Consider the following 20,644-nt stretch of genomic DNA (forward strand, 5'->3'; position numbering starts at 1 on the left):
CGGGATCAAATTTAGGGATGCACGATAAATGATCGGCCACATCGGTATCGGCCGATAAATGGTCATTTTTAATGTTATCGGCCGATAATAAAAATGTATGCCGATATATTAAAGCCGATAAATCTTAAATCATTTCCTATGGTTACACTACTTCATCTGCACGCTGCTCACAGTTAAATACAGTACAGTACTGTCTTTCTGTCATGATCATTCACTTACTGCTATTATCAAAACATTGCTGATAGGTACAGTATGTAGATACAGTATTTATGATGTGTATATTTATCATTTCAACGTGTAAATTATAGGAACAAAAGCATATTGTTTGAACCAGACTGCTGTCTGAATGCTTTCTGTCTTGAGACTTGTTTGACATGTGGCATAAAAAGTTTGAAGGTTAAAGAATCGTTAAGTAGTGTAAAGTAGGCTTGGTGCATGATTTTCAGGGAAAAAAAAGAGAACTAATGGTTACCTTGTTTTCCACGGTGAATGTTTTCAAATAAAAGCAGTTGTCCACTTTTTGCTTTTTGTTTCAGTCTCAGGGAATTTTTTATCAATATTTAGATACTGTATATCGGCCAATATATCGGTTATCGGCTTCCAATGTTAAAGAATTATTGTTATCGGCAAAAATTGACATATCGGTACATCCCTAATAAAATTACAGAGGAATTTACAGGGTTGTCTGCCTATGAAGTGTGTGTTTGTGTACAGGTGATCTACAAGGCTAATACTGGTGTCAAAATGGAAAGGGGAGGCGAGAAAGAGGTGAGAAATATCAGGGATCTAAACCTCTGAATTACATTCTGTTCCAGTAGGAACAACAAGTGTCAAGTGTTATACTATACTCTTTTGGCTTTCAGTCACCCTTCACTATCCATTCAACTTATTTATTAAAAATAATCATGCAGACACAATTTATATCTGCACTATTAAGCATGTAAACAAAAGACTTTACATATGTTTTAGAATTGTGTGACCCTTTTTCATTCAAGTGTATCTAAACTTTTAACTGATAAGAGATGGCCTCAATGTAAACAGACATGGATTAAAGGTCGCACAACTCACATCTCAAACTCAAAAACACGGGTGCGTTTAAGAAGGCAGGGTTTGGTAGTTTTAGAACTGTGCTTTATGAAGGAAGCAAGGTAATGCTGCTCCAAATGTTTTATTATAAAAGACAAAACTGAGCTTAAAATCATGTTTTTCTTCAAAGATGACATTCAAAAGACTGAGAACAGTCACATTGTTTTTAAAAGTTATTAAAAGGTAATCAAAAATGTTTGGCAATAGACATTGTGCTTGGATGCTGTAGTGTAAACATTTTTCAAACAGTTCTCATAAACAGTAAACAAGCCCTACAGAGAAAGCCGATCCGGCAGCTAGCCCAAGCGTGAGGAAGAAAGACATGATGACGCCTGCTGGCTCGGCCAGCTCCCGTGGCACAACTTTGGGTCCGTAGATCATAGGCAGCGTGCCCAGATACCCGTTAGAAATCCCCAGCAAGCAGACGAAGACCACAGGGAAGAGATCATGTGCAAAAAACACGTCGTGCAGGTGATACCGTGGCTGGTAGTTGCACAATATGAAGAGCGGAACCAAGACGGTCCTCAGGAACACCAGCAGTGGCAGCATGCGGCTGGTGGGGCCCGGCACCTGTAGCCAGGCAGTCGCTTGGCGGCCGCAGAAATCGGCAATGTTGTACAGTAAAAAACTAGTGAGGGGTACGAAGTATGTGGTGGTCCATGGGTTTCCGGGGTCTTTATTCATCGACTGGATTCCAGAGGATACGGCAGGGAAAATCATGATGGAGATGAAGAAGACGTAGAAGACGCAGCAGCCCAGCACCCATGTCTTCTTCAGGATGGGTTTGAGGGGCGGTACAGAGTTTGAGCTGCTGTTGTGGCTGTTCGACTCACTGAAGGGTGTCGCAGCCATTTCCATGTAGTATCTGAGAGAGAGAGATTTATATGATCACAAAAAAGAAATACACTATGGAATAGGCACCAGGCACTGAATAGAAGGCAAATTACCAAAACAAAAGAAGCAATTCACAACCCTCAGGTGATCGACAACAGCTTCTACAAATAACTAATGCGTCACATCAGGTTGTAAACAGCTAAGCATTCTTTGGATATGCAAACAATAGCGCAAGTGTTTGCCAAATTGATAAATGTAATGTAAGTGGGATTGAATAATGCGTGATACATACCTGCAGAATACATAAGCACACTAGATGCTTCACCAAAACAAATGTTTTCAACATGTTTTCAATTTCTGCTGTGTCAGTAGGAAATGTCAAAATAAAATTTCAAAACATTCTTTGCCATTAACTATAACCAATAATCAAACGAGACTTTTGTAAGAAAAACATTTGATCTCTTCATCACTGAGTAGTTTCCAGGCAGTTTGTTTCCGGCATCTTGGAGATGTCGCCACACTTCTTGTGGATTTATGCTGTCTCAGTTTTTGGTCTCGTAATCTCAGACTCAGTGATGAATCAGATCTCTATGTGGGCCATATATTCTGTTATATTGCAAAAATGTCACTTTTTAAATTGTTAAATTCTTTCTGTCAAAGAAATTGAAATCTTTCAAATCTATTTTGACATTTCTACTGGCACAGTAACACAAAACTTACAAAAAATATATATGGCTTTTCCTATCACTGCTATGCGGATGACACACAGCTCCCTGTCATTTCAGCCTAATGATCCAACGGTTTCTGAGCGCATCTCGGCATGCCTGAATGACATCTCTCTCTGGATGAAGGACCATCACCTGCAGCTGAACCTTGCAAAAACGGAACTGCTCGTGATCCCGGCCGACCCGAAGACTCAGCACGACCTTTCCATCCAACTAGGTTCATCAACCATTCCTCCTTCCAGAACGGCCAGAAACCTGGGAGTGGTAATTGATGATCAGCTGAACTTCACAGACCATGTTGCCAGCACCACCCGGTCCTGTAGATTCATCCTCTACAATATTAGGAGAATTAGACCTTTTCTGTCTGAGCATGCTACGCAAGTTCTTATCCAGGCTCTCGTCCTGTCCAGACTGGACTATTGCAATGCTCTACTGGCTGGTCTTCCAGCTTGTACAACCAGACCTCTTCAGATGATCCAGAATGCAGCGGTAAGAGTGGTCTTCAACGAGCCGAAGAGAGCGCACGTCACTCCTCTCTTCTTTATGTTTCATTGGCTCCCTATAGTCGCTCGCATCCAATTCAAATCTCTGCTCTTGGCCTACAAAACCACCACTGGTTCGGCACCCCCATATCTTCACTCGCTAATTCAGATTTATGTACCCGCCAGATCCTCGCGCTCTGCAATCGAACAACGTCTTGTGGTGCCGTCCCACAAAGGGAAAAATCACTCTCAAACACTTTCTCCGGATGTGTTCCATGACTCTGGAACGATCTCCCCCTTGCCACAAGATCTGTAGAGGTCTTTAAGAATCGGCTAAAAACACATCTCTTCCGTCAACATCTGACCCATTAGTACAGTCTTCTACTTCTTTTCTACTTTCCTATCCCCCCAAAAAAATTTCTTAGCTTCGTATACTGTGATAGGCTGACTGAGACCAGTTTTTATTGCACCTATGCATTGTTGTTCTCTTGTTGCACAAATTGCTTCTATTGTTTTTCCCCTTCTTTGTACGTCGCTTTGGATAAAAGTGTCTGCTAAATTACTAAATGTAAATGTAAATATAGTATATAATTTAATATAATAAAAATCTAGATTTTTTCTTTTCATCTAATCTTAAGCCTTATTTTTATAGACAAACTTCCCAGAATGCACCTCATGAATGTTGTTAAATGTGAAGTTTGTCTTTAGGTTGTTAGAATTTTGCTATTTTTATGTTTGGACAATGGCACCATATACACAGTCGCAGAAAAAATTAAGAGACCGTTCAAAATGTTAATTTCAGATCAGCATATCTAGATGTATTGTGGTCATTCCAGTCCAGTGTCTGTTTCAATATAATCAAACCTCAGGAATGACATATAGTCATCCTACAGCAATGTGAAAGACAGCACGACAAGACACATGAAAGCTGTGATACATATCCAGGTTATTAAATTATCACTATCACTATGGCGCTCCCTAATGGTAACTGCGAGTTCTACATTTGACTTAGGACAAACCATTAATTTTAACATAAAAACACCATGAGGCATTAAATTGTTAACATTAAAGTTGTCCAAAGTTGTGTGCTACTGTACTTTGAAGTCTTTTGTACTCGTATGTTTTATGTGACAGTATTTAAGTAGCTATTCCCTGAAATATGCATTAATAAAATATTTAATACTGTGGCTTTCAACTGGCATTAAAATGTCACCATATTCAAGCTGACGCAAGGCCAAAATAACAAACCAATCTGACACAGATTTAATAACATTTAGAATGAATTAGTTTGTTACTTACAAAAAGCTATTGTATGGCTTCAGAGGTCGTGGAATATAGAAATAGGGCTGGGCAATCGATTAATCGTTTTTTTAAAATGCGGTCGATTTAATATCGATTCTCAAAAACTGTGAATCGATTTTTTTCTTTCATATTTCCGCAAGCACTGAACATTCATTAACGTGAATGTTATTGCTACTAATAGATAGATAGATACTACTGGATGCGGGTGTGTCGTCGAATTTAACATCACCTTCACATAAAAGGCAGCGGTTCATATGATTGCAGCCTCTCTTTACAGCTAATTTTGTACAATTTTGTTTGTTATATCTTAAATGTAAAACAACCTGATCCTGTTTGATCAAGGTATACGACTGTTCCGTTTCAATATACCCAAGTGTACCCCAAAATACAGGTTTGTGGCTCTTCATTTCTTTTTTTAATTCATTATTGTAATCTGATGTTTACTGATCTTTTTAAAAAAAATATCTATAGGATTTGTATTAAATCTAAAATCATTGACTCGAGAATCGAATCGAGAGCTTGTGAATCGGAATCGAATCAGAACATCAGAATCGATACCCAGCCTTACATAGAAAGATTTTGAATAGAGCTCCTTTGACTTTTATGGTGATTTAATGATATTTTGAGGCTGGCCTGTGGAACAACACGGGGGGAGTAAATCATTTTACAATTTTAAGGTTTGTGGGTTTTGATGAACTGTGCCTTTAACACCAGGATGAGCAACAGTAACCTTTTATCTTCAAAGGGTGGCAGCATGCTACAACTATGCCACATCAGCATCTGCTGATCTCTACATCCCATGTGCGTCATGAAACTGTGGTTTGACCTCAGACTGCTGATGATACTCATGGATTCACTAGCAGCACCACAGTTCCTCTTTCAATCTCCTCTCATCAAACAACACACTGTCCAGATCATGTGCTGTGGTTATGAAGGAGCTCCTCAAATCAAATGAAAGAGAAGTAAGTCTCTCTTGTTTGATGTACTGTTTAGTGTAATGGTCACTGTGGTGACTTCGGGCTGACAATATACACTCTGCAACAGTATAAATGCCTCAACCGGCAGAGATTTTGCTAGACAATTTATATCACAGCAGATTTAAATTCAGATTGAAGTAAGATGTGGGATTTGTGGTAGATGTGAAGAAAACATACCGCGAGTAATCCAGTTTGGGCAGCAGCAGGTACATGCCGATACAAAAGAGCGTGAAGATGTCAGCAGTGAGGAAATACACCAGTGCACTGTTGGTCACATCATTGGCCACCGCCAGATCCACTATTGAGGCCACAGCGCTCAAAGTGCCACCCATGGCTTGACCTGACATGACAAAGAAACAAGCAGAGTAATGTGGCACATTTCAAAATGTGAGAATTGGCTCCCATTTTATTTTGTTTCATTTTGGGGCGGTTTTCCGGACAGGTTTGCATCTTGAGACAAAACAACCACACTGATATATTTTAAGACATGTCAGTACAAGTTGTTTTCGATCAAGACACCTCTTACATTTACGTTAGTCTGGGACTAGGCTTAAGCCCTGTCCGGGAAACCACCCCTTTAACACCCTAACGGATGTTAAATTAGACTTTCATTAGGAATGATTTAGTATGAACTAAATTGCAATAAAAATGCCAGTAACACGACAGAATGAAATTTAAATTCATATAAATGACCTTCTACTGATCAGCAAACGTTTCTGAAGAAAAAAAAAAAAGAATCCCCAAATATAGTGTCATTTATAACTGAACTGACTTCAGATGGTGAATTAAATCAATAAAATTCAACAATACCTGATATGAGTGCCTGAGATATCCTCATGGGAAAGTGGCCACTGATACCAAACATGCTGCCAGAGAAGATGTTAGACATCCCGCTCACCAGCGCTACACTGGCCAGTGTTCCTCCAAAGAACTGCATCCTACACCCAGACACGTCCACTTTCACCAGCACTGTGGTCACCACAAACACCAGCAAGATCAAGATCAGAGACACCAAGATTCGCACCCGCGAGGAAAACCTGACAAAAGTACACAAAAGATTGGATTATGCAATCAATTTCCAAGTGCATGAAGATATTAAAAATGATAATGTACGGCTTTGTTCCACAGATAGCCAAATGAACTATATAACTTGGCGTAAGATTTGTTTAACTCAGTTATCACTATTACGTTCAAATGTGTGACCTTATTTTCATCATCATCCTAAAGCAGTTCGCAGTGGGTTTATCAGGCACGCTAATGTTTCATAACTGCTGGCTTTTAGAACACAAAACACAGCGAATCTCTATTCACAGAAAGACAGGAATTGGCAACAGTTACAAAAGCACCACAGTAGACTTGAAAAGCACTCCGTGTTTGCCAACTAAATTGCCTAAAATGCTTTGCATGGGCTGTTGTAAACACTATCATCCAACAGAAAGAATCAGAATCTCCAACTCTTAAGCTTTCCTGTGGCTCGGTGGTTAAAGCATGGCGCTAGCAACGCCAAGGTCATGGGTTCGATCCCAGGGGATTGCACATACTTAGAAACAAATGTATAGCACAATGCAATGTAAGTCGCTTTGGATGAAAGCGTCTGCCAAATGCATAAATGTAACTCGAAAGATGTCTCTGGAATCGGAAGTGAACAAACTACTACTTACATTTATAGCATCTTTCCATCACTCAAATTATTGTAGCAACTTAGAAGTAACTGTCCCTTCTTGACGTTCACCAAATGAATGAATAAATAAATAAAGAAAGAAGGAATATCTTCAAAAATGCCATTTGTGCTTGACTATATGTGACAACAGATTTTACTTGGATGACATCTTATGCCATTGGTTGTCCTGCCAGGAATATGTCAAGGATGAGACATGGAGAAGAGTTAACAGCATTTGACCTGAATGAAACATTGACACTAGGAGGGGTATTACCTGTTCACCAGGAGGTAGTTGAGGATGAGACACAGCACTGATGGAACAGTTGAAGCAATGGCAAGATAACTCTCAAAGTAGTCCTGATGACCAAATGAAGAGATAGAAGCTTACAAAATATTGAAATGTGTGACCTGCACTCTTTTTTGCATGTAGGCTATTTATGTAATCAATTTTCACATAGATAAAATTACTAAGACTATTATCGTGGTACACAGTATTACCACAGTGTAATGTTTAAATACATTCACTGTTGTCAAAACCAACAATTCTATATACTATTGACACCGTGTAGCTTTCCATTAAAAAAAACTAAATTGCATTAAAAAAACATCAGCATGTTTAAAAATAAGGTGACACGTTACAATAAAGTTGTATTTGTTAATGTTAGTAAAATAGTTGTTCATGCTAGTTGGTTGTGCATTAACTAATGTTAACAGATACAACTTTCTAGCTTGTACACACACGCACGCATTCACTTTTTCCTGTCCTTTCATTTTACAATCTGGAAGTGGAAGTGAGAGTGACAAACATTAAAGCATTAAAATGAACATGCAGTCAGCAAGTGGACAAAATCAGATCAATCTCAGAAGGAGAAAGAGAGACAAACACTGCACGTCTAATCACAAACCAAAGTTCACTATTGACAGAGATACAGATTCTAATGTTTATTACATCCATTTTCTAGTTTTTACCTTGTAGATTATGGAGCAAAAGTGTACTTCAGTTCTCCAATGACTTTCCAATGAAAGGATCTCTCAGATATCACAAGAACCTTCTCACGCACACACTGATATACACACAAAGACACACACACTTACACTGATGTCATTCTGAGTGTCTTCGTGGCCTGAAGGGCTGGAGCTGTTACTCAGCTTGTAGAGCCAGTATTGTTTGGCTGTGATGAAGAAATTCCAGGGCAGCAGAGAGCCGATGCCCATCAGGAAAAAGATGAAGTACACCATATTGTAGGAGTCATCCGGCGGGCGACGGTCTGCCAGTGATCCAGCGGGCTGCTGCCGGGGGAGCAGCGGGGAGGTGTCGCCCCCCACAGCCTCGCCCTCAGAATGCTCTTCGTCACATGAGATATCAGAGGGCATGTAGGTGGAGTTCAAGCTGGGCTGTAATGACTGATTACCGTCCATTCTTACACAGGAAACATGAAGAGAGCGGAGGGAGGTTGTAGATATGGGAAGCTTGACCAGGAGGAATAAAAGAGGAGAAAGAAAAATGGGGGTACTTTATAAAAACAATGCACATTTCCTGACAAAACACGATGCTTGTCACTTTATTGCATGCCAACGCCTGGTGAGGACATGGTGTTATGCCAAAAATGATATAATATTTAAGTTATGGTAGAATTTGTTGAAGTGCATGAATAATTTTGATCATTAATTATGCTGCTTTAAAAAAATAAATGCAGTGTTTTACTGTATTGTATAAAAATGAAAACTTTATTTCAGTTATAAAAAATGAAAATACAATTGAGGGTTGAGTTTTGAAGTAAACACCTGAATGCCATTAATTGTCATAACATCAAAAAATATTTGTATTTTTATATCATATTTTCTTAATGCAAATGAATTTTTATGCTCACAAATATTTTGCGCTTTACAAATCATCTACAATTTGATGCCTGGTTTTTTCGAAAGCGCACATGTAATAAATTGCACAATCTTTACTCCTCAGGGTTAGGTAAACACTCGTAACATGAGCAAATAATATATAAACCTATTAATAAAGAAATTGCAAAGATGTCATCCTTTAAAACCTTTATAATGAAACAGAACATCGCACACACAAAAAGGAATCGGAGTGCATTCATCACGCTTACCTGAACTCTACCTACTTCTGCTGTAAAATGACCATCAGACTGTCATTACAGTAGCATTCTGGATAAGAGACACTTTCCGCTCAGAACACAGGTGAGAGATTAAGACGCTGCAAGAGATCCAGACAGAAGAACACATGTGAAGATCTCCACTGGATTACTCCTACACTAAATTTCACACCATCTAAAGAAGAACACACACAGATCTGCTGTCTTTTACAGAGGTCTCTCTTGCATCTGCAGCGCATGCATCAGTCAAGGAACTGCTGATGCTTTATTTAAATGCATGGATCACACCAATTACAGCCAGCTCACATGCTTGTGTTTGTGCTCTGCTCAGGATTTCTGCTGCTCGATCACATGACACCACAGAAAAAAGACACTGAGTTTCCTAATAATATACAAACACAGACACAAAGGCTTTCTCCAAAAAAACAAAAACAAATAAACATTATGTAAGATCAAAAGTTAGTTTCCAGCCAGCTGCATTTTGGGAGTAATGAATCCAATGACTGCTGTCTAGGTAGGCATCTTATTAGGTTTTGAGACGCAGCCCATGACAATTAGATTAAAAGGGAAGTGTGTTTCCAAATGACTGAGAAGGCAGACTATAGTGCCCAACATTCTTTAAACTGTGTAACAATATGTTTGACACGTCCAACAGAAATCCAATAACGGCTAGTGAGTTAAATGAACTGGGGTTAGATCTAGAAAGTTAACATATGGTTATATAACTTATGTATTAAATAATGTAACTACGCAGCAAGAAGAAACAGCTGTTTTGGAGAAACTATGTCGATAAATCTTGTGTAACGTAACCATGATCAGGTGGCTGTAACTTATATAGCATTCCTTAACACGTGAACCAACTCCATTATTATAATAACGCTACTACTAGCGATTATTTATTTATCAGTTAGATACTCACCGAAAGTTTGTGTTTAGCCGATTTCATTCTCTTTATATCTTCTGGCGCAGGCAAAAAATATAAATACCGTGCGTGTCAGTGCACGACAACATTAAATTGCATCTGAGTGACTGGACAACAACATCTGCTAGAGTATTAGGAAATGACGGTAGTGTAACAAACAATCAGTGACACGATTTCAAAATAAAAGCTTCGTGGCTTGTTAAAAGTCCTGCACGCAAAATAAAAGGGAAGGGAAATTATACGGTAAAGTGTACGATGGTTTGAGAGACCATTGTGTAGACCTTAATATCTTATAATAACATGAGTTCGTGTATAGTAACAGCCAGTACAAAAACAGCATTCACTCTCAGAAAAAGACTAATGCCTCGATCTGCACTGATCCATCTACACATACCTGTACAGTGCTTTGATATACAGATGTCTGTATTATGTTAAAAGTCCATTTTATATGTATGTATATTTCTTGTTTTTCTTATTTTATACTTATCCTAGCACCTTGTTTTAATACCACTTAATTGTTTGTTGTATGCACAATCATGTCAAAACATATCTTTAAAACGAGATTTTAGAAATCGACATTAATGAGTAATATTATACTTTACATCAAATTAAAAATTGAACATTCGTTATTAACTCTTTATTTCTGAATTTATTTTAACCAACTGATAAGTAGAAACTACTATGACAATTAGTACTACTATTTTAACAATAATAAATACCGTTAAATGCTCTGTGCTTCTATCCTTGAAAGTAAAGGGTCTTTTATTGTGAAATCCTTTGGTTGTACTTTTCTCTGTGCTCATAAACGAAGCTGCAGTGTCCTGTGTGATTATAGGTGAAGAAGAGCCTTTAAATAACATCCATTTAACATTTAATTGTAAGTTTTTATTATTGTATAGAATGTTTAAATCCATGTGTGTAGCGATTGTCGTTGTAAAGCGGGATTCTAAAATGCGCCTCTATAACCATGTGAACAACTCACGTGGGTACAGCTGATCTCCATACTGGTGGCATTTATGTTTAATCCGTTTTTTCTTTAGAATATAGGTAACAATAGGTCAAACTGTAGCGTGTTTTGCCCCCATTTTAATTCCCATGATAACCATTGAATTCAATAGAATTTCTGTGAAGGTTTGCGTTTTTCAGCGTTACTTTGGGATAAATATAGAGTGTTGATGCTTTTTAGTGTGTTGACCGATGATGGCAGATGACGGTCCAGTTGAGGATTATCCCACTGAAATCGAGGAAAACCTGAATGAGTTTGATTCCTCTGTGACTTCAGTTCAAAACATGGTCCAGAGTCTCATATCTGCACCCAGAAGCAACCATCTGGTTAAAGTAAGCAGCACATAATGCACAAATCAATGTTATGAGCTGTCACATACCAATGGCTTTTTTTATGTAGTGCTTTTGTATGTTTGTTCCTCATTCAAGTTGAATCCTCTTGATCAAGCTAAATTGGACCTGATGTCTGTATATGCACTCAACTCAATGTTCTGGAGTAAGTTTTTCAACGCATTGTTTACTTACCTTGTGTGATAACATTTTTTATCGGTTATGACAACTGACATTCAACTTTTCTTTGTAGTGTATTTGGTGACACAAGGAGTCAATCCTAAAGACCATGGGATCAAACAAGAATTGGTAAGGGAGAGTCAGGATTATCTTTTTACTTGCTGCAATGTTTTGGGTTCAATACAATTAAGTTCAATCCACATATGGTTACAATAATGCACTTGCCATAAAGGTCGAAATGGGTTTAAAACAAGTGAGGGTTTAAAAACAATTTAAGGAGTAGTTCACCTTCAAAATGAAAATTCTGTCATCATATACTCGCCCTCTTTTCATTTCAAACCTGTATGACTTTCTTTCATCCACAGAACACAAAAGAAGATATTTTGAAGAATGTTGTTAACAGCGCCTCATTCACTTGCATTGGTTACGATAGAAGTTAATGGGGGGCTGTGCTGTTCTGTTACCACCATTTTTCAAAATATCTTCTTTTGTGTTCTGCAGAAGAAAGAAAGTCATGCAGGTTTGAAATGACAAGGGGGCGTGTAAACGATGACAGAATTTTCATTTTGAAGGTGAACTACTCCTTTAAAAAGGTCATGGTTGCAAATCATGGATTTTTTGTTGTTTTTTATTTTCATTTAAATTCTTGTGCATAATGCATATCATGTACATTTTTATTCAACACTCCTACCACATTTGTCTTTTGTTAACCTGTGTAATACTTGTATTGTCCGTGCTTTATTGTATTTTACAGATACACTTTTTTCTAACTTTTGATCCCAGAACATTACTTTAATAAAATATGTTGGGCACTTTTTGCAGAACTGAAACAGAAATGTTTTAGTTCACGAAGCACACGTTATAGTAGTCAATGACAGTAATTCAGAAATGAGTCTTCCTCTTCACAGGAGAGAATCAGGACTTGTATGAACAAAGTAAAGGAGATCGCAGACAAAAAGAAAGCTGCCCGGCTCAACACAGACGCAGCCTCGCGGTTTGTTCGAAATGCATTGTGGGATGCAGAGGACAAGAAAGGAAAAGACAACAGTGAGCATTCACACAGAGGAAAACACAAGAGGTTTTAATTGACTTGAGTTGACTGTTTAACACACACACACGCTGTGCAGTTTGTGTTTTTTGACAAACGTTATTTTGCTGATTTGGGGATTGTTCAGGAGAAACGGCTTTGGAAGCTTTAGATATGTGACTTTTTGTGCTGCCATATGTTGAGCAGTAATATGTTTTCCACAGGTTGACTTATTTGAAACTAAGGAAGAAACTCAGTCTTTTTATTGTTTTATTTTTTCCATTTGTTTTTCATAGTCTTGCATATGTTTTATATCTGGGGTTATATAATCTAGAATGTGGATCGTTCATACAGCTGTCCCATTAAAACTTTTAAAGCCTCTGTTGTCATTTGAAGTTTTTTGGTCTTTGCCAGATACATTTGAAACATTGAAAAAACATATTTTGAATATATTTGGGTGAATTAATAATTTTCTAGAGAGAAATAATTTTAAAGCCAACTTTAGCTTAATAAACATGTTTACATGATTTAAACACGTTTGTCATTTGTACTATTACTTTAGTTTTTTTTATTGTTGTATTCCTATTTGATGATTTGATGATTTGATGAGCTTTAATTCTGCTTTAGTAGTGTCTAATACTTTGTCAAACCAGCTTCAGGCCTACAGAGGACAGTACAATGTTTGTTCCGAAAACTGTTTTGCTGAGATTTGGCGCTTACCTGTCTGTTCAGCAGAGCTTTGGGGCATTTGTGGCAAGAATTGGCAGTGACGTTTCATATGTTCTGAAAGGCAGTATATACGTGAAAGGAAAACTACAGGGTCTAGGAAAATAATGAAAAACTTGGTAAAGAGATTCATATTTTTCATATTGGCTATTGTCGGAAGTGCTTCAGGGTATAATTATACTGCCACGTGTCTCATGATGTGATGTGGGATATTGCATTAATATTGAAACCAATCAGAGTAAGAGACAAATAAGTTAGCTAGAGGAATAACTGTTGTCTTAAATATGAAAAATAGAACAATTACATTGAAAAATAACTTGTCTGTGCTTCATAATCTGTTTGGGATACAACATGCTTACAACAATGTACCTCTACCCTTATGCTGCTTTCAAGTGATGTAGGGGTGTGTAGCTCCACAAAGTTTTATTTATCAGTGGGAATCCCAGCTCTCTGAGTAAAGCTATGATCTGTATAATACCTCTCTATCACCACCTGTGTTTAAAACATAGAACTGCAGGTTATACATACTCATCTTAACGTGGGTTGAGGTCAAATGACACCAAACTAACATTTCCCACGAATAAAATAAGACGGCAGAAATATTAGATGCCTATATCGTTGTGAATGGGGGTAGGGTATACAGTTTTCAACACAGATTTTGTATGTACCTGCTCAATAACAATAACTTTATTTTTGGCAGAAGCTAATTCGTATTGATCAGAATTATTAAACTATAATCATTTGTTTTTACTGTACAATTTAGTGCGTAAACATTTTCTGATAATAAAGCATTTCAATAAGGCGCACCGAAATGATTACTTGCACTAAAAACCTTTAATTTGATGGGATTTTACTGTTTTTACAGAATTGTCACATATTTTTAAAATACAGTAAAAATGTCGGGTGTACAGTAAAAATTATAACAAGTCGGGAAAAAACCTGAAAAACTTTTTTACTTTACAAAAAAATACATTTTACAGTATTTTTCTGGAGCTGCTGGAATATTATAGTTTTTATTTATGGGATATTTTTTACAGTGTATAGTTAAAGTGGCAGTGAACTGCATTTGCCATTCTCTGGGGCAGCACAATAATATACAGATAAAACATTCATTCACAAGGAACTTTTGCTCTAAATTGTATTTAAAGCAAAATAATGTTAAGAACATTATGTGAGAACATATTCTTGATATCTTTAATATTTACTGAGTAAGGCCATGTCAAAGATCGAAATCATAGTGAAATTAATGACTGAAATCAAACTTTGATGCCCATTATCTTATTATCAGATCATGGGACTTTAGTCTGGTTTACACAGATTTAGTCACAAAAACATTGAATTGGTCCGTCACAGAACTTTTTACTGCGTGTGGTAGGCATGCGCTGTAAAACCTGATAAGTTTAGAGAACCATTTTAGGAAACCGATTGCCAAACTTGACTCGTAGTATAACAATTATTAAAATGGCTAAACTTTTGGCAGTCCATTCAAATAATGTGTTCCTAGTTAAATCATTGTATTGGAAATGCAAGGTCAAGTCCAGTGCATTGCATTGTGGGTTACGATATTATTCCACGCAGTGTGCTCTGAACATTGGAATACTGCACAAATGATACAAGTAGTATACCATTTCAAATAGCCTGTGTGATGAATGCATGACTGAGGGAATGGGAAAAGAACAGAGGAAGTTGTGGGAAGAACCCTTACCTCCCCTTTACTCCCAGTCTAATCACCGCTCGTGACCTCAGCGGTGCTGTTGTTGGCTCCAAATAAATGATCGGGGCCTGGACCCTAGAGAGGCCGTCCCTGCCGTGAGTGATGGAGTGGAGTCTGACCCAGGGGCTGTTTACACAAGCACACCAAACATTCTTCTCCCTCATTTATGCCACCTTCTATTCACCTTGTTGGGTGTAGAAGGATAGATTAATCAAGATAAGAGACTTTTATTTACCCTCGCTGGGCTGAGTGGGACAAATTGCTTTTGAAAGTCGGACTCTGTCCCCACCGCGGAGCCTAAAGTCTCCCCCTCTCGTTTTCTCTTCCGTTTCTTTTTCCCCAATGCACAGGGGTTTTGCATTAAGAGGAAATTACAGCATGCTGAAGGCACTCGTGCAGGTTTTTGATCAGAGTCTTGCCTTTATGGCTACGTGAACGTGCTTCATGGATTATGAAATGATATTTTGTGAGAAGGTGTTTTGAAACACCTTGACTCAAGTCTCGAGTAGGCCTAGATGGCATATTTGAGTGAATCTTGTTGGAAAAATCAGTAGCTGCATTTTCTTTTTTCATTTGGGATAGGCTACATACCAAAATTCAGTATGTGAATATTGAATATCTAAATAATAAATGCTAGATATTGTTAAATTTTGTATTGCGATAAACTTCTATTTACATCAGCATGAATTAAATCCTACATAACATACAAAAACTTTTATTTAAATTGCATTGTGTAACATTTTACTTAAAGCCTTTATTTATAATGTGTAATAAAGGGTTATTAAAGGATATGATGCATTATAATTGTTCATAATGTGTGTTGTAATACATTAAATGTTGTTGTTAAGAATTATAACCAAATTTTTAACCAAAAATGCAAAGCGTAACAATGAATTGGTGAGTGTTATAATGTATTAACTGTGGTTATAATTAATCATGAGACTTTACAATGCATTTTAAGGTGCATTACCGGGCATAATTAATACATTAAAACTACTTTTATAATGCATTATACATCTGGTATGTGCTTTAAGTAAAGTGTTACCAAAGTTTTGTATTAAAATGATGAGAGTGAGGTCATCCATATGACACAATGCCAAAAATCTCAATGGTTCCAAAATAGGCTATATTTTCTTTAAGGAATTTCTTTTTGTTAGAGTGAAATGTGATCCGTACCAGGAGCCTCGTTTTCGTTCACGGCACATTAAACACACCGTCTACTCAGGCTTATGGATGCAAGGGACTTATTTCAGATATTTTCATCATTTATCCTTTCAGCAGAGTGTAGACAAATTTGTTAAATTTAAGAGCAAACCTGTGTGAAAGTTGACTGAACGCTTGTTAGGGTTTTGAAGTACTTGCCAAGTATTAAAAGGCCACAAACTCTCCAAAGGTTCTTCTTCAGTGATGGATCTCACACACTGAGGTGCTGTGTAATGGATTTGAGCCAACACAGTGGTTTATTCAGCAGTCATAGCGAGAGCAAACCACAGCTGTCGCTACATATATTTCCTGAAGAATGTTTCAGACTTGAAGCTGACGGCTGTGAATTCAAATTTCTCCCCAATGACAGATTATAGGTTTTAAGGATTGTCTGTATACATGCACTGTGGAGGAAAGTGTGTGTTGTGCATTTGTAAGGCAGATGATCGGGATCAGATCTGCCCTGTAAAACGACAGCTGGCATTAGCACCGCAGCTGACCAACATTTGTCCTGTGGTCATTATCATTTAATGTCTTGGACATGTACGCCGTAGTCTTCCATCTGTAGGAACTGACTGTCTGAGAGGCTTTTAATGGCATTTGTGTCATTGTTTTTTAGCACTTTATTTTCTTAGTCCACTGTACACATTCTATTAACTATAAGTAACTTACTCTCATTAATTTGCAACATGTCAACTAACTCTCATTAATTTGCAACTACATGTCAAGTTACTCTCATTAATTGGCAACTACATGTCAACTAACTCTCATTAATTTGCAACTACATGTCAACTTACTTTAATTAATTTGCAATTACATGTAAATACACGCTCATATTTTGCAACTACATGTCATCTTACTCTCATTAATTTGCAACTACATGTCAACTAACTCTCATTAATTTGCAACTACATGTCAACTTACTTTAATTAATTTGCAATTACATGTAAATACACGCTCATATTTTGCAACTACATGTCAACTAACTCTCATTAATTTGCAACTTACTCATGAAAGTCGCTCATAAGAGTATTTGTGCTAGAGGTTAAGGTTAGGAGAATAAGTTGCCATGTAGTTGCACAGTTTGACTAAGATTTGACTTTATAATTCCATAGGCAGTAGAATGTCTTTTGTGGGTCCATCAAAATAAAGTGTTTGCAGATATTAAGCAGACAGTCTACTAATACTCCAATATGAAAGAAGTTGCAAAGTTACGTTTAGTTAATAGAATGTCTAAAGTGGACTATAAACAGTATAAAACATTTTAAGATGTGTTAGCAAAAAAGTACCAGAGTACATTGCAATGTTTAGTCATTTTAACAGAAAAAGAAGGTAAAATGCTACTGTAAAGACATTATAAGTTACACTGACCATATACACAGTGCAAATTTACATTTTATTTTAATCTCTCTGCATACAATGATGACACTGGCACAGTTTTCTTTATCTAAAGTATAGTAAAGTATCAAGAGGGATGTTGGTTTTTAATGGCTGGTAGAGAAGTTTAAAGGTTGTGAGGAAGGGTATTGGAGCCTCTTTCTTCCCTCCAATGAAATAAGTGCTTTATAGAATGTCAGGGGAGGCTGTCTACCCTGTGTCATGTTTTATGACTGTATGTGGGGAGTGTGTATGTAGCACACTCAACACTGATGTGAGTTCACTGTAATGGTGGTTAAGGGTGTAGTAAACTCTGGGCCCTTCACTTTTATGATCTGAATGAAGTAGCTGAAAAACAGCCTCAGACTCTCTCTTTCCAGAATCCAATACACTGGCTGACTGACTGGAAGTATATAACCTTCAAGCACCCTGTCAATGGTGGTTATACATTTAAAACAACAATACAAACATGCACCTTTTATTTTCGCCTTGAAATTGTAAGGCTATCTGCATTCTCAGCAGTTTTGAGATAATAGCCCGGTTTCACAGACAAGTCTCAAGACTAGTCTCAGACTAAAATGAATGTGTGACCTATCTTAACTGAATATAACTTGCCCAGAAATATCTTAAAATATATCAGTGCCATTGTTTTATGTCAAAATGCACACCAGTAATGTATTCTTCTAGGTATTTTTATAAAAGCGACATACATATCTTAATCTAACTAAGGCATAGTCCTGGTTTAAACTAAGCCATGTCTATGAAACTGGGCCAATGAGCTTTAAAGTTTTTGCATTCTATGTGACTTTGTTTTCTAAATAAAGTCCCAAAATGTACATAACATAAAGAAGAAACATCACATAATGTAAATAACTTGTCACAGACTGAGAATATGTGAATAAGTTTGACCAAGATTTATCCGTATAATTCCATGTGTCCTGACAGAGAACAGAGATTAAAAAATAGAAATATAGAGAAAAGTATAATTCTTCAATGAGGTTTTCACAGCTTTGTGCTTACTTTTTCAACACTCATTTATCATTATAAAAAGTAATCTTTCATCTTTTTTTCATCTTTTTCCTGCTATGAGTTTAACAAGGTTGCACAGGTGAGTTTGCAAATTTTATAATAGGGACTCACCATTACATATTTTCTGTTTGATCATTTTAGATCATTTTAAGTAACTCAAGAGAAACAAATTGTCTTGTGCATTTAAATCATATAACATGCAATATATGTTGTCGACATCGTCAGACTTTCTTTTTATCTGTATTCCTTATTCATTATATTGAATGCTAGAATTGTCAGTAGTATTAAATTTCATTTAACAATAATCTTTTATTTTCGCTTTTAGGATTTTGTGAGCAAATAGATGCAGAAGGTTATCTCATAACTTAGAAGCTTTTTAAATTTAATTATTATTTCAAAATAAAACCTGCTCTCTCCTCTTTGTTTATCGTAAAGTTAAAGATCCAAGTGCTAAGAATGCAAACTTTACTGTGTTGAAAATCTGTAGCATGAAATGAACACTAGGTGGCGCTGTAAGACTGCTTATTTTTACCAGCTCAACACGCTGCCATACTGTATGAGGATGGTTTGCATCTAAACCTCGAAAAACTGCAAACAAACTAACACTGAGTCTGGTGACAATTATACAAATTACAACAAATAACAACACAAATGCCAATAATATTTAAAGCAAGCAGATTCAAAGGTCTAGTAGTTTAGTAGACAGTTTGATATTTTTCAATTTCTACCTTTTAACCTTATCAATGTTTTACTTTACAGAGAAACTTTGATTAACCACACTTTCTTGGTATTTTGCATATAAGATGTAATTTTAGATCTTTACATTTCCTCAAGAAAATGAGACAATGCCTGGGTACAATATAGCCGGTCATCAGGGCTCTGTTACAGTCAGAAGAGCTGACCTCAGTGTAAGTCTTTATTTTATTTTATTATTTTCCTAGACAAAAAATATTCGGACAAGTCTGACAAACCAACACATCACAAATGATGGTTTGCGAAATGTGTTACTTAAATATTTAGGTTGGGTAATTTTAATTTTTGAAAATTGCATTTAAAAAAGAAAATAATAAAGGTTATATAAAAATATATAATATAAAACGATTTAATATAAAAACATGATACAACACAATACAATATAAAATGTATTATATTATTTAATGTAGCTAAAACACAGATAGAAAATAAAGACTGTCATATATCATTTCTTAACAGTGTCACCTGCAATAAGAGCCCTATTATCAAATTTCACCTTTCTAATAGTGCTCTTAAACTTGTTTGGCCCCCATATGAGTTTTAACAGGTGCTTTTTAGCACTTCTATGCCTGAAGCGTCAATGCCCATGTTTGCTTTAAAGATCATTTTGATGGAATGTTTCTGCAGGGCACACGGCCTTATCTTCCAGCAAGCTATGCAGTGAAAGCCATTCTCCTCTGACTGGGCTTGAATAGAGATAGATGATTGGTGCGTGTAGGAGGGAAGGATGTCTCCTGTGGAGTTTTGGAAAAGCTGCTGTCTAGACTGTCACTGTGACATCATGGTCGTGCCCTAGGGCCACAACTGAAGAGGAGCACTTGACAAGAATCTCAACTGACCCTCACGGGCTGTAAGTTTATATGCTCTTCTTTAAACATCCTATATGTGTGCAATACCTGCTTCTGTAGCAAAAACAACACGAGGCAAAAAGCTCATGTGACCCGTGAACCCACCACCCCTAAAAGCAAAACACATATTGTGGGACTGCAATGCATGTGGCCATAATATCAAAGGTCCACAGTCAATTATTTGTTAACAACAAATTTCAAAAACCGTAAAAGATTTCATAATTTGCAAAAACAAAAGTGTCGGATGGCTTAGATTGACAGTCCAATAGGTGGCCGGTATAGTTGCTATATAGTCGCCCGATATACTCAGTTTGAGTATTCTCATGAAGGCCATCGAACAAAGAACCAAT

The 20,644-nt window shown here is 36.9% G+C and overlaps 3 protein-coding genes across 5 annotated transcripts; 2 read left to right on the forward strand and 1 right to left on the reverse strand.

Annotated features, from left to right (window-relative positions):
* Window positions 1–40: 40 nt before the first annotated feature.
* LOC130559143 (uncharacterized) lies at window positions 41–5,577 on the forward strand. Its single transcript, XM_057342051.1, has 2 exons — window positions 41–768; window positions 2,706–5,577. Exons 1-2 carry the CDS (start codon window positions 604–606, stop codon window positions 3,441–3,443), a joined length of 903 nt encoding a protein of 300 aa, XP_057198034.1. The 5' UTR covers window positions 41–603; the 3' UTR covers window positions 3,444–5,577.
* Window positions 1,018–10,231, reverse strand: slc29a3 (solute carrier family 29 member 3). Of its 2 annotated transcripts, none has more exons than XM_057342049.1 (7): window positions 10,100–10,231; window positions 9,175–9,281; window positions 8,162–8,536; window positions 7,341–7,423; window positions 6,217–6,443; window positions 5,584–5,746; window positions 1,018–1,951 (listed from the first exon to the last, which is right to left on the reverse strand). In XM_057342049.1, exons 3-7 carry the CDS (start codon window positions 8,483–8,485, stop codon window positions 1,339–1,341), a joined length of 1,410 nt encoding a protein of 469 aa, XP_057198032.1. In that variant the 5' UTR covers window positions 8,486–8,536; window positions 9,175–9,281; window positions 10,100–10,231; the 3' UTR covers window positions 1,018–1,338. The 2 variants fall into 2 exon arrangements, with proteins under 2 accessions (XP_057198032.1, XP_057198033.1); XM_057342050.1 differs by lacking the exon at window positions 10,100–10,231 and adding an exon at window positions 9,374–9,748.
* A 632-nt stretch (window positions 10,232–10,863) lies between these two features.
* On the forward strand, window positions 10,864–13,025 carry c1d (C1D nuclear receptor corepressor). 2 transcript variants are annotated; one of them, XM_057342361.1, is made up of 5 exons: window positions 10,864–10,937; window positions 11,289–11,440; window positions 11,537–11,603; window positions 11,691–11,746; window positions 12,526–13,025. In XM_057342361.1, the coding sequence occupies exons 2-5, from the start codon at window positions 11,300–11,302 to the stop codon at window positions 12,700–12,702; spliced, it is 441 nt and encodes a 146-aa protein (XP_057198344.1). In that variant the 5' UTR covers window positions 10,864–10,937; window positions 11,289–11,299; the 3' UTR covers window positions 12,703–13,025. The 2 variants fall into 2 exon arrangements, with proteins under 2 accessions (XP_057198344.1, XP_057198343.1); XM_057342360.1 differs by having other exon boundaries at window positions 10,870–10,979.
* Window positions 13,026–20,644: the final 7,619 nt, after the last annotated feature.

The sequence above is a fragment of the Triplophysa rosa genome, linkage group LG9 (genome assembly GCF_024868665.1).
Source record: "Triplophysa rosa linkage group LG9, Trosa_1v2, whole genome shotgun sequence".
NCBI lineage: Eukaryota > Metazoa > Chordata > Actinopteri > Cypriniformes > Nemacheilidae > Triplophysa > Triplophysa rosa.

Coding starts and splice junctions, on each gene's coding strand:
- LOC130559143 (XM_057342051.1), top strand. CDS start 604: ATGTTAAAGAATTATTGTTATCGGCAAAAATTGACATATCGGTACATC. Junction 769..2,705: donor AAAGGGGAGGCGAGAAAGAG/GTGAGAAATATC, acceptor CTGTCATTTCAG/CCTAATGATCCAACGGTTTC.
- slc29a3 (XM_057342049.1), bottom strand. CDS start 8,485: ATGGACGGTAATCAGTCATTACAGCCCAGCTTGAACTCCACCTACATG. Junction 7,424..8,161: donor ACACTCAGAATGACATCAGT/GTAAGTGTGTGT, acceptor TTTGGTCATCAG/GACTACTTTGAGAGTTATCT. Junction 5,747..6,216: donor ATCTCAGGCACTCATATCAG/GTATTGTTGAAT, acceptor TTGTCATGTCAG/GTCAAGCCATGGGTGGCACT.
- c1d (XM_057342361.1), top strand. CDS start 11,300: ATGATGGCAGATGACGGTCCAGTTGAGGATTATCCCACTGAAATCGAG. Junction 11,441..11,536: donor GAAGCAACCATCTGGTTAAA/GTAAGCAGCACA, acceptor TCCTCATTCAAG/TTGAATCCTCTTGATCAAGC. Junction 11,604..11,690: donor ACTCAACTCAATGTTCTGGA/GTAAGTTTTTCA, acceptor TTTTCTTTGTAG/TGTATTTGGTGACACAAGGA.